This window comes from Condylura cristata, unplaced genomic scaffold, assembly GCF_000260355.1.
Source record: "Condylura cristata isolate star-nosed mole 26May11 unplaced genomic scaffold, ConCri1.0 scaffold00036, whole genome shotgun sequence".
Classification (NCBI taxonomy): Eukaryota; Metazoa; Chordata; class Mammalia; order Eulipotyphla; family Talpidae; genus Condylura; species Condylura cristata.
This window is the reverse complement of record NW_004567137.1, coordinates 5,769,434-5,782,077: the sequence shown is the minus strand read 5'-3', so window position 1 is coordinate 5,782,077 and position 12,644 is coordinate 5,769,434. Positions and strand designations below refer to the sequence as shown.

Genomic DNA, 12,644 nt, shown 5'->3' with positions numbered 1-12,644 from the left:
AAAAAAAAAAAAAAGAAGAAGACTGGACATTTCCAAGTTGCAAATATCCACTATCATGATTCCAAAGCTCATTGATGATCTATCACCATCTCAGTGGCTGCTGATCATGATACAAATTTAAATTTGCTGGAATCCATGTATGAAAGATGTTATCAGGGTAATACAAATTCTTCCTTACTGCATGCCTGTTTTACATAGGCCTTTTCAACACAGAGAGAAGGACGTGTCTTTCAATTACTTTCCACAAATATTTTTTCTATTTTTAAAGTCAGTTATCATATTTTTGGCAGATTAATATGTAGCCATGTCTTTAAGAAAGTTCATAAGAATTAATCAAATAATAAACCCTAAAGCAATTTGTAAATTATAAGGCTACTAGTAAGCAAATATTAATTGCCAGATGTTAAATAAAACATCTAACTTCTGGTAACGCTACAGCAGCTTTCTATGAAACTGTAACAATACCTTTGTTCAATCACTAACCTTCATAGAAGTTTTTCTCCATATAAATATAAATGAAAATGTAGTATCAAGGTAACATCCTCTTTCATGTCATCTTAAATTAGCAAGTTACAAAGTATCAAATTAATGGATCTGAAAACCTTTTCCTTCATTTTATTGAATCACTGTGAAGCTATGACATCTGCTCCTGAGGAATCAAGGGACAGTACGTTCCAGTATCTTCCAAAGAAAAGGTAAAGCCAAGACTGCGGGCATTCAAAGCCTCAACCTAAGACTTCACCTGCCTATCCTCCACACTTGGCAAATATGACACACAGAAGATACTTAATGCTTCTTTACTGGATGTGTGAGACAAAGGAATAAATGACTGAGGAGATTATTGCAGAGGGATTTCATAAGCAACTAGAAAGAAAGCTTGTCAGCCCTGAGACCATGAAATAAGGTCTTAATAAGGTCTTACCAGGCTTCCATCTACTCTTTTTCTTGAAATTAAAATGGACTTAGGAATCAAAGAATTGTTGCTGCTGGGACAGGAACTTGCTCAAAATCCTAGACAATACGGATATCTGCTTCATCTAGTTAAGGATCTGTAATTCTAAAATTAGCTGCACTGAAAACAGATTAAAAATGCTTTGAAAAAATCTATTTCTACTTTTTGCAACTTACTCTCATTCTATACATATGTACATCATTGATGGAAAAGGCTAACAAAGGAAAGATAACAACTGGTCAAAATTATCTGTCATTCTTCCCTGAACTGTTTGCTATGTTTAAAGCTCCCTTCTGCGGAGCTGCCTGTCGTCTGTACCATATCAAAGGTGCTCTTACAGAATCCACTGTGATGCTGGTCACCAGCCTCAAAAACTCACTTCTATATTTGTAGCTAATAGACATATAGCAAAGAGCCCATGTCATTAACAATAACTTAAGTTATCTTTGTTCACAGTTTCCCATGCTTTATTAATGGCATAACACATTAATTCTTATTTCAGGGTGACCTTTACAACACCATTAATGCTCAGCTTTTATCCAACTACATTATTACTCATTACAGTTTCAGCTTTCAACATCTGCATTTGTTGAAAAGAGAAAAGTAAATTGTGGTGGCCTTAAATCCTGGGAAAATATGAGGTATGTGTATGTGATGAAGGAACTTTTCTGGGGAAAAAAAAATATTAGCAGTGGAGAAAATGAAATGATAAATGTGATTAAATACATTCTTCCTTTGCTAAAATATTTTGTCATACTTAATCTGTGGATGCTGAAGTAAAAATTCTTCATCTGGTAAAAATGCAGCCATATTAGTTATTTTTTAGTTAAATATTCTTATTCTAGTGACAGCAATAGAAAGGAGCTCCTATCCCAACCACGTGATATTTATGAACCTTCATGTATATTATGGAAGTGAGTTATTTTTATAGAAATTATTTTTCTCCCACATGCAGGGGACACAAAAATATGTTCTCCCTTTTTGTTCATTTAGGATGTTGAGCAGAGTGACTATGAGTAAGAATGTAAAGAACACTGCATGGTACTCCAACACACACCTCTAGCACCAAACTTAACTTTCTACTGTTTCTCTTCTCACTCCAGCCCCACTGCCCCATACTGACCTCCTCTTAGCAAATCATCTGGATTTCACTTTGTGGAGACTGAAGCATTTGAAATACACTCCTCCAACTTTCTTTATGTCTATTTCACAATCTCTCTTACCTTATCTTCACTCTTAATCTAAGGTACTCACTTGCATTTTATCAATTTCCCCCCTAAAAATGTAAGATGGGCTTTAAAGCATGCACAAAGAACTTTTTTCAGAGTTGGAGCTTAATTCTCCTTTCTGTGTTGGGCTGCACTTAGTGATGCTCTTATCATAAAAAGAATAAAGCAGAACTAACTGTGTGTGAATTTGGAAGCCAAGCACAGAAAGCACCATGGCTTGCTCTCAGTCTTGGCTTGTTTACTCTGGGAGAGGTTGGCTGGTGTGTTTGAACAGCCCTATGGAAAGACTCACATGGCAAAGAACTGGGACCTTAAGCCAACAGCCATATAAATGAGTCACTTAGGTCAAAGGTCATCCATCCCCAGTGAAGTAACAGGTAGAAGACCAGCAAACCTCCTGACTGCAATCAAAGAGAGACCCTTAGTCAGACACACCTATCTAAGATCTTTCTGATTCCTGATCCTTACAAACTGTGATACAGTAAATGTTGATTGTTTAGGTTGCTCTGTTACAGAGCAACAGACTACTGGTAAGTATGGTTCTTCTTATTTTTAAATATTTATTTGTGCATGCAGGGAGTGGGGTGTAGGTCAGATGTGCAGGGGGTGAGAGGATTCTTCAGAGACAGAATGGGGAACAGAACAGACAGATGGACTGAAATACACTGTTGAGGGTAGCAGCAGGCGGGACAGGAGAGGTCTGCTGTGCCATGTGGGTCACCTCCCTAGCCAGGGATCAAACTTATGCTACAGTGGCTGTAGATAGCTTCATAGTGCTGCGCTTTAACCTGCTGCGCCACCAGGGAGGGCTCAGTAGTTACAGTTCTTCATCCCTCCTTTACCATACACACCCTTTTTTCAGTGAGCAAATGTTTGGTGGCTTCAATAGCCTATTAAGGAATAATTTCCAAATCTACAATTCTATCCCTTCTTTTACATATCAGGTTTATATTTACAGATTTATCCTGGATATTTCTATCTAAAGGTGCCTTGTGGTTCAAATTAAACTCTTGCTAAATCATTTCATGGTCCTCCACACCTGCTTCTACTCTAGTTCTCTCATGGTTAAGGGAGGCACTATTCTTATTTTGTAAATTCAGAATCCTAGAATCCTGCAAATCCAACTTGAAGTTTGCCAGGTTACTTTCTACTCCAGGAAAGTTGTATTAGTTTTTTCTCAATAATACCCCTTCAACCTAGTCTCTGCTTTATCATTGCGTGCATTTCCATCTTTTGCAGCTCATTCTTGCCCAACTCTAAAACAATGGTTTCCCCGATTCCTATTTCTAACTGCTGCCAATAATCTGAGAATTCTTCTCATATTGCTGTCAGGGAAAAAGTCAAAATATCTTAGGATAGCATTCAATCAGATTCCATCTGCCCCTTTCTGTTTTAGTTCTGATCACTTTCCACTCCACACTCAATTTACATTTCAGCCAAATCAGTGTATCAAAAAAGATGCTGTTTTCTCCGTTCCTTCCTCTCCCCTTCCCCATACAGCCTATAGTGCCTTACAACATTATCTCTTCTTCAAAGCTACATCTGAACTCAGCCCTCTTCACTTTACCTTTGGAATCCTTCCCAAATAGAATCCAGCACTCTCCTCTCTGACTACAGGATGGGGCTGGTGCTCTGGAGTAACACTTCCTACAACTAACCCATTCTCATTTTTCCCAGCTAGAGCTGATCTGTACCAGCTTCCATATAACAATATGCAAAAAACACACATACCAGTGAAGGCAGGTGGAAGCAAGCGTTTACAACCTACTTTGCATCAATAAAATTAAAATTATTGAATTAAAAAGTTTTAACTTACAAAATAAGCATTTGTTCTACTTCAGTAACAATTATGAAAACTGAAGCATCCACGTTTTGTAATACCTTTGTGCTTTCAAGTTAAGTATCAAGCAATATGGAATGGAAGAAAGTTCACATCCTGACAGAAGACTGGATGCAGACAGAATGTATTTTATCATCATATAGACTTTGTACTCATTACAAAAATGGACATTAACTTCAGTGATGGTGAAGGCAAGTCCTCTAACAACATTCTGGAAACACTAATTTAGGCCTTTTTTTAAAAAAAATAACTTAATGTCTTACAATATCTTTAACATCAATAAACACAAACACGTCAATATGTACTTCAGTTATAAATTTCATTTGCATGTTTTAAATCAGATCTGAGGTTCATCAGATTGAAACTCTCCTATGGAACCAAAGCCATGCACAGGGTATGCGTGATTTGCCACAAAAGATTCCATTCATTTTCCATAAAGCAAAAATCATCAAGAACAAAAGAAGCAGAACTTACCTATTGTGCTAACTCTGGCTGAAGGACTAGCTAATGCTGCTGGGACAGAGGCTTTGAGGGGGCCTGCCCCACTGTTTATTCTCAGAGCTGGCATATGGGGAGAGGTGGGTGATGTGGGTGATTTGCCATCAGAGGTCTTGGGTTTGGCTGATAGGTTCAGTGGCTGTGCCACTTCATCCTGCAATGATCATTAGAACATGAGCTGTGGTAAGGAAAGGCTGATAAAAATGCTCAGAAAAACACAAATATATAGCCTGTCATTTCCCATCAAATCACTCTACCAATCAGTTGATCTTAACATTCATTCTGAACATTACCATGTCTGGTTAGCTGTCAACAATGTCGCCTTCAACTACATAGCCTGAAACACCTTTTGTATATGAAAAGAACACATGCATTCAAGTATCCAAAAAGCTCAAAAATGATGTTTCCTATAAGAAATATTCTTTTAAAAAGATGTTCTTTGTATTGTTTTTAGTGAAAGACAATCCCAAGGTGATATATCACCACAGTATAAATAGATTTTGTTCAACCTCCAGGGTTGAGTCCCAAGCACATTTGTTCCTGGGTCTCAGGCAGAGCGCCTAGAGCATCCAAAGGAAGAACTAAGTGGATTGCACCAGGCATCACAACTGCTCTCCAGGTTAAATACAAAAAGACTAACTTTTTAGAAACTAATCTTTTCTCTGAAATTTCAGATAAATAACTTTTGGATTTGAGTCAAAAAATGAAAGTAAACATAATTAACATTATCCTAACATATACTATTTATTTACATGAAACACTGGCTGAAACACTTAACGTTATATTTTTGAGATCCCAATTTCCCAGATTTTCCTTACAGCATACCATATGGTGGCATGAGGGTTTGCACTTTGTAAATTCACCACATACAGTGATTCCCAATTATTCTGTGCTTGAACAACACCCAGTTTACATTGTTTACATTCTATTTAATACCTATGTTAATCCTTATTTAATTACATACACAAAACTTATGGACACCATTTTTAAGATTTCAACCATGTCATTCATAAGATTCAGATAATATTAAGAGTACATCACTTTTATTTCATTGCAATATGATTTAATCCCTTTTCTGTACTCTAAAGTTGAGATACTGTATCAATTGTTTCTACCTTAATTGTTTACCTTCTGTTCAATTTCATTTAGCTATGGTAGACAAAGCTGGTTCCTCCCCATGAGAACACAAACTGTCTCCCAGTGGTAGCAGGCTAACTTGTTGAGAGTGAGTCAGTCTGAAGCCAGTGATGTGGGCGTGACATGGAACCACAGAGTGCACAGACATGTTCCTGTTTACCAAAAACTCAGAAACAAGTCACCATACAGAAATGGTAAAATGATGTAATATGCTCTCTAGTTCAAGTTTATAATTGTGAAAGTGATTTATTATGATTAGATCTCATGTTCAGTTGCACCCAGGGAAACCCATTAGCATTGAGGAAAAGTACTGAACTTTTTTTTTTTTTCAATTCTGCATTGTACTTGAGAGAAAAGAACAGTTACTGGAAAATCCATAAAATGATTCAAATGGCAATATAGAATCATGTAGATGCACAATAAATTAATGACCATTATATCCAATTAATATGAACTCACAAAATCTTGGAAGAAGATGAAGTAAGATAATTCTATGAATGGCTCAATATAATTTTGAAGCATTTACTTTAGTATTTTAAAATATGGTTAAATTTATTGCCAGATCTTTCAATGTGACATGGGTTGGCTGAATTGAAGGATCAGTTATGATGCTTCTATTTAATGCTACAGTTGCCAGAAACCTAGGAGTATTGTGTCCCCTTTTTCCTGTTCTTTAGTATGGATAAGTGATTCTCAAAATGTGGTTCAGCATTAGCTGTGGACTTCTTAGAAAGGCAAATTGTCAATCCTCTGATTTTACACCAATCATTCCCAATCATATGCCATATAAGGGAGATTATTTAAAAATTTATTAGGCTGTGAAAAAGTCATGGGTGCTACCTAGACAAATTATAGGTGCAAAAATAAAAGAAATAATCCATACAGAGTTACAACAAAGAGATTTATGAACAAAGGAAAGAGTGTGTGAGAATATGATGAAGATGAGGTTGAGGGGTAAGGTGTCTTTAGCTTTCTGCACACATACTGGAAAATGACCTGAAACTTTTATGAGATCAAGAGACCCATTGGAACTTTTAATTTTCCCAATCAAGGCAGCACAGATGTTGAAAAACGAAAAAGCCCTGGCCCTCCCTGGTGGCGCAGTGGGTTGAAGTGCTGCACTGAGAAGCTTAGGCCACTTCCGCGTGGGTTCGATCCCACCTGCCCCGGAGTTGACCACATGGCGTGGCAGACCTCTTCTGACCCACCTGCTGCTCCCCTCAGCAGTGTACTTCGTTGATCTGCCTGTTCTGCTCCCCACTCTGTCCCTGGTGAATCCTCTCACCCTCTGCATCTCTGGCCTGTACCCCAGTTCTGTGCGAATAAATAAATAAATCTTGAAAAGAAAAACGAAAAAGCCCCAAGGTCGACAGGTCCAAAGCTGACAGAAATGTCATTCAAAATTGCCCTTTCATTCTCTTTCCTTGTGTGACCAGGCTAATGGAAGATTGATAAAAATCCACGTGCTTGACCCTATATGCTGGGAGTTATCTAAACAATTTGACTCATTATATAATATTACTTCACATTTTGGTTCTTTGAATAATTTACTACTGCCATAGTACACCAAATGCAGATTATTCATAAAGTATACAACTTACTATTCACATCAATTTCTCTTTCCCATTATTTTTCACTCGACTAGATGAAAATTTAGAAACCCTTACTATAAAATCTGGTGGTAGACTGCTTATTAATGAATGCATTCTTACAATCATGATTACTTGTACCAAAGAGCAAATGTGGTTTTTATTTTTGACTTTTTTAGTTCTAGTTTCTTATTTAGGAAAATTGTAATGCTTAGCATAATTACCCATTATTTTTACCAATAAAATATACATTTAATTTTTTAAAATTAATTATATATACACCATATATGTGTGTATATATGTATATAATGTACATACATATATGTGTATTATGTACTAATTTTCAAAGTGAAGAAAGCAATAGAAGATATACCATTCTTAGCAAGTTCAACACCAACCAGTGAGGAAATCAATTCCTTTTAAATTATTTGTCCAATTGCTAAATGATGCTGCCAGTTGAAATATTTGAAAATAGCATGCATCATAATTATCTTATTACTACATAAAGTGAACTTTAAGAGGAATCTTACATAACTATTTAGTTCCAAGTTTGTCTGTAATAAACATGAGGCAAGCACTTAAGTAAGCATTTAAGCGTGTTTTGACTGGTAGGAGGCCATTTTTGACATTTAAACAATTCATTATAAATATTTCAAAAATTTCTTAACATCTTCAATGTGATAGTATAATCAGTAACCTCACAGGGAAAACTAAGCTTTAGAAAAGTTCTAATGAACCCATGTATTTGCATTCAACATGTATACTTTTCATTTATACAAGAAGTTTAATAAGACATTGGTGAAATGTAATTTGTGAAGCTGAAACTTAACCATATAATTCTATATACACATTTTCTATCTCATAAAGTTAAGGTACAAAACTGTTGACATATATTGGTGATATTTTATGCTTCTCTATCCTCACATTAAATAACACTGTGTAATACTCTTCGGTAATACCAAGAGGTTGGTAGAATATTATTTGAGAAAAATACCAAGGGTTCATGTACAATAATGCCAGAAAATATAATTCATACAATAATATGCAAAAGGTATACTATTACACATCCAAGCACATGTTTTAGAATCCTATTCATGATTATAATTTCTCCTAGTAAAGTACTATCTCATCTTAATTATCTCAAATAGAATGTAAAATAATCCAAACAAAACTTTAGTCCAGGCAGGTTTCATCACTATTGCTAGTAGGACTTACAGGAAAGTAAACAATTCACTTAATCTTCACAGTAGTGAAGTCACAGTACTAGAAATATTTTGGAGTTACTAATAAATTTGTATCCCAGCCAATGAGACTCCCCCACGCAGAGTAATAGTAAACACATAAACAACTGAATATAATTTTGCAAAGAAAAATCATTCTTCGGAGTCCTAGAGGGTGATTTCTCTCTCCTGAACCCTACGCCTTCCTGCAGCTGACAAATTTTAGTAAAGAACTGGAACACAGGGATGCCAGAACCCTAAAGACACCAATGCCTTTGTTCCTATCTGGGTCCTTGTTCTTTACAACATGGTTACAGACCTACACATGGCCTGTGAACTATAAGATGTACCACCAAGGATAAGAATGCCTTGGTGTACCAGGCATTCATTGTATGACTGGTGACCTCATTCCCGTCAGATCACAGTCATCTCAAAACACTACTTACTTAAACACTGACCTAAAGCAGTTACTGAAAATCAAACATTTGGCAATTAATGTCAGTGGACAAGAAAATAGGAATTCATTCAATCACCCATGCATTCATTATATATTGAGTGGAATTTTCACTATTTATTAATGGCTGTTGTGTGTTTAGCATTAGAAAAATGCAAATAAACTGACATCACCTGCAGCTCGGAGGCTTTGTTTTGGGTCAGTAATAAAGGACCAAAGAAGCACAACTGACAGCTCTTTAAGTCTTAGGTACAGATGTATGTGGAACTGTACTTTATTTACACTGACTTCTCTGAGGAGAGTATGTCTATGCATTTAATATATTGTTTCAGTTATAAATACACAAGCATGTACATAATTTCAGGGTACATTTGCTACCCAATTTGAAAATTGTGATTGTCCCCTTACTTGTGATAAACGCTCATGTGCAGTACGGAGTGATAACATAGGGGGAAGACTAGAGGCGTTTATGAAACAAGTTGCAAAATTAATCACACTGCTGCTATTATCCACCCTGATGAAACAATCATATTAAGTAAAGAAGTGGCAGGATGGGCCAAAACAGTGCATGTCTCTGCTGCACCTCTCCTGACCACGTGCTCACCATCTCTTCCCTTGCTTCTGGCCGTATCGTTCACTGTGCAAGCCTCTGCCACCCCCTCGCCCCCCCCCCCAGTGAAAGAGGCACATCTTTACTAAAGTTCAGCAGAAGCTTGCTAGAAAGAAAGCTAAATATTACAAAACTCTCTGAAAAGATGAGTGTTTATATTTCCTTCCTTCAGACTTTATGTGAGGGGGGTGACATTTATGTGCAAAAGCCATTCAAAACAGTGCAGGATAAATTAAGTCATGACTTTAACATTTTCTGACCCTGAATAATTAGGCATTTTATTCATTCACCCTCCCCAACCCCACAACTCACTAGTAGGTTCCTATTACCTAAAAATCAAGTTCCTCGACTATCAGAGCAGAGGTCCTGAAGCCCCTCTCCAGAACACATGCTCACTCTAAGGAACTGTGGGATGTCTTGTTAAAGCTCCAGGAATTCTCTGTGACTGCTGCCATTAGACTTGAGTGCATTTAAATGCAGGACTTCAGTTACTTGGCCGAGGGTACTATGCTCTAGTTTCTCATTTCGCTTCCTATTTTGCCATTTTACACTTTTGTTTAATGTCTTGGCCCGCTTCTTTTAAGGGTACCAGCGGAGTAGTTGGGGGACATTTGCTTCAATGTAGTAATTAAACACTGCTTTTACATTTACATTGTTGGCCTTGAATTAATTTTAAGGGGTTCACATACTATTTAGTTTGTTGTTTAAAATACCCTGTTCTGTCTGTCAATACTTTAATGGAATGCTTTCCTTGTTTTCTTGACTTTGTTGATTTAAAACCCCAATACTAGAAATATGTATGCACACATATTTGAAAACAAATAGAGAAAAAAAATGAAGAATGTAGTTTCTGGAGAATCCATAATATTGTATGCTCATTTAAAAAAAAAAAAAAACTGCTCTGAAATACCTAAAGCAAATAACTACTACTCTTTCCACACATACAATCCTTTTTGGTAGCCAGTGTCCATGAAGGCTTCAGTAATTCTTCCCTACCCAGATATGTATGACCAACAGAATGTTGCAGAAATGACTGTCTCACTCCTGATGCTAGTTCCTCAAAGGCTAGTTCCTCTCTGCTACCTTCCTTCTTGAATAACTTACTCTGGAGAAGGTCTTCTTAACCATCCAACTACTGACATTTGGAGCAGGATAACTCTTTGTTGTGAGGACCGCATCGTAGGGTGCTCATAAGTAACCTGGTGTCTAACCACTAGAGGTCTGTAGCACTCCAACCCCGTGGCAGCAACCAAAAGTGTTTCCAAGCAGAACTGAAAGATTCCCTCAGGTAGAAGATCATCACTCTAGGGTGAAAACTGCCATGTGGTGAAGGTATGCAAACAGCCATGGAGGGTGCTTGGCCCAAGACTGCAGCCTGCCAACAGTCACCACTGACATTACTTATGGGAGAGCCACTCTGGAAATGGATAGCAAGCACTGACTAGCTGCTGAATGACTGCACCACCGTGAGGTGACCCAGAAACTGTGAGCTAAGTGCTTCAAACAACTAAACGGGTAGATTTGTTGACCAGCAACAACCAACCCATACTTTATGACAGAAGTATGGCCAATATACACTAAGTTATTATGTGATCCTTTCAAAGAAACTTTTTTTTTAAAATCACATTCCTAGGAAAACACTTGTTTCTCTCTTTTTAACCTAATACATAGATGCATTCATGAATCATTCTCAGTTTTATTTGTAGTACTGCTATAAAGCTAGATGTCATTTTTTTTTCACTTTTTCTTTCCTTTTTCATATTTCCTCTTCCTTCTATTTAACATCTTTAACTTAGCTTTTGAGACTTCAATCTTAAATTAACTCTCTAACCTCTACTTTACATTTGCAGCATGTTCTAAAAATATATTATACAAATATAGCTTCTATATATTTACTTAGAAGAATGTCATGAGAAGATCTTTAGAAGCTCATAATACCAAATGAAAACCCACTCACAGAAATTCTGCAGAATAAATTTTTCTAAATATACTTGAAAAGAGGGAAAATAAGAGGAATACAAGAGTCAACAATATTTGATGGAAATAATTACACAGTTGCTTCTATAAAATATATAGTATTACAGATTCAACTTTGATTTTTAATCTCCAAACATCAAATTCCTATTAATAATAGTTATTTTGTCTTATGGGGTCCAATACCTCTGAATGAATGCTGTTACTTCTAATGATTAACTGTTCTTCTGACAAGAAGCAACAGAAAGCATAGAGCAGTAAGAATTGATGTCTATAGTCATACCAGCTCTTCTTCTTAACCTCTGCATGTAATCCAGAAGCTTTAAGAAACTGCCTTAGATAGCTTTAAACTGGGAGAAAGGAGAAGAGAAAGTATAATCTTATATAAGTCATTTAATACTAATTCCAATTAATTAAATCAAATACCTTATTCTAGTGCCCACACACAAGCATGCACATGGTCTAACAGACACAAGCCCCAATAGTGCGATGCACTCTGTGACTTGTTAATGATTAGTGACAGAAATACAGCCCACTGGTGCATCAGTGTGTATTTAGGAATCCTTATTAAAGGTCACATTGTCTAAGGCAGGGAAGAATAGACATCTGCATGTTCATTTATAATGGATTTGAAAGTGAATGAGACACAAAACAAGATTAGGGTAGGGAAAACTAAGGTATTACTACTAAATATAAAAAGTACAGTACTGTGATGTTATTGTATTGGTCATTATCTTGAATTATTGTTAGCAAAATAGATTTTAGAACATTCAAGCATCTAGTCTTTACTCACTTCACACTCTGAGTGCCCTCACACTTTTTAGATAAACTTTTTTTTTCAGATTTATTTTATTCATACAGAACTGGGGTACAAGCCAGAGGTGCAGTGGTGGTGAGAGGACTCACCAGAGACAGAGTGGGGAGCAGAGAAGGCAGACCGAAAAAGTACACCACTGAGGGGAGCAACTGGTGGGTCAGGAGAGGTCTGCCACACCATGTGGTCATCTCCAGAGCAGGCGGAGATCGAACTCATGCTGAAGTGCCTTAAGCTTCCCAGTGCAGTGTTTTAACCCACTGCACCAGCAGGGAAGGCCCAATTTTGAAATATTTTTGTAGTAGTCTAATTAATGTTTTTTTTTTT

At 36.7% G+C, this 12,644-nt stretch overlaps 1 protein-coding gene across 6 annotated transcripts in view; it reads right to left on the bottom strand.

The window, feature by feature from the left end:
- SOX5 (SRY (sex determining region Y)-box 5) overlaps positions 1 to 12,644 on the bottom strand; it is a 695,778-nt gene that overhangs the window by 36,682 nt on the left and 646,452 nt on the right. For 5 of the 6 annotated variants that reach the window (XM_012732907.1, XM_012732908.1, XM_004693208.2 and 2 more), the window contains one exon: positions 4,496 to 4,673. The exons of the other annotated variant lie outside the window; for it this stretch is intronic. In XM_012732907.1, the coding sequence (XP_012588361.1) occupies positions 4,496 to 4,673 (178 nt within the window). The remainder of the gene's footprint in view (positions 1 to 4,495; positions 4,674 to 12,644) is intronic. 6 annotated transcript variants of the gene reach the window in all.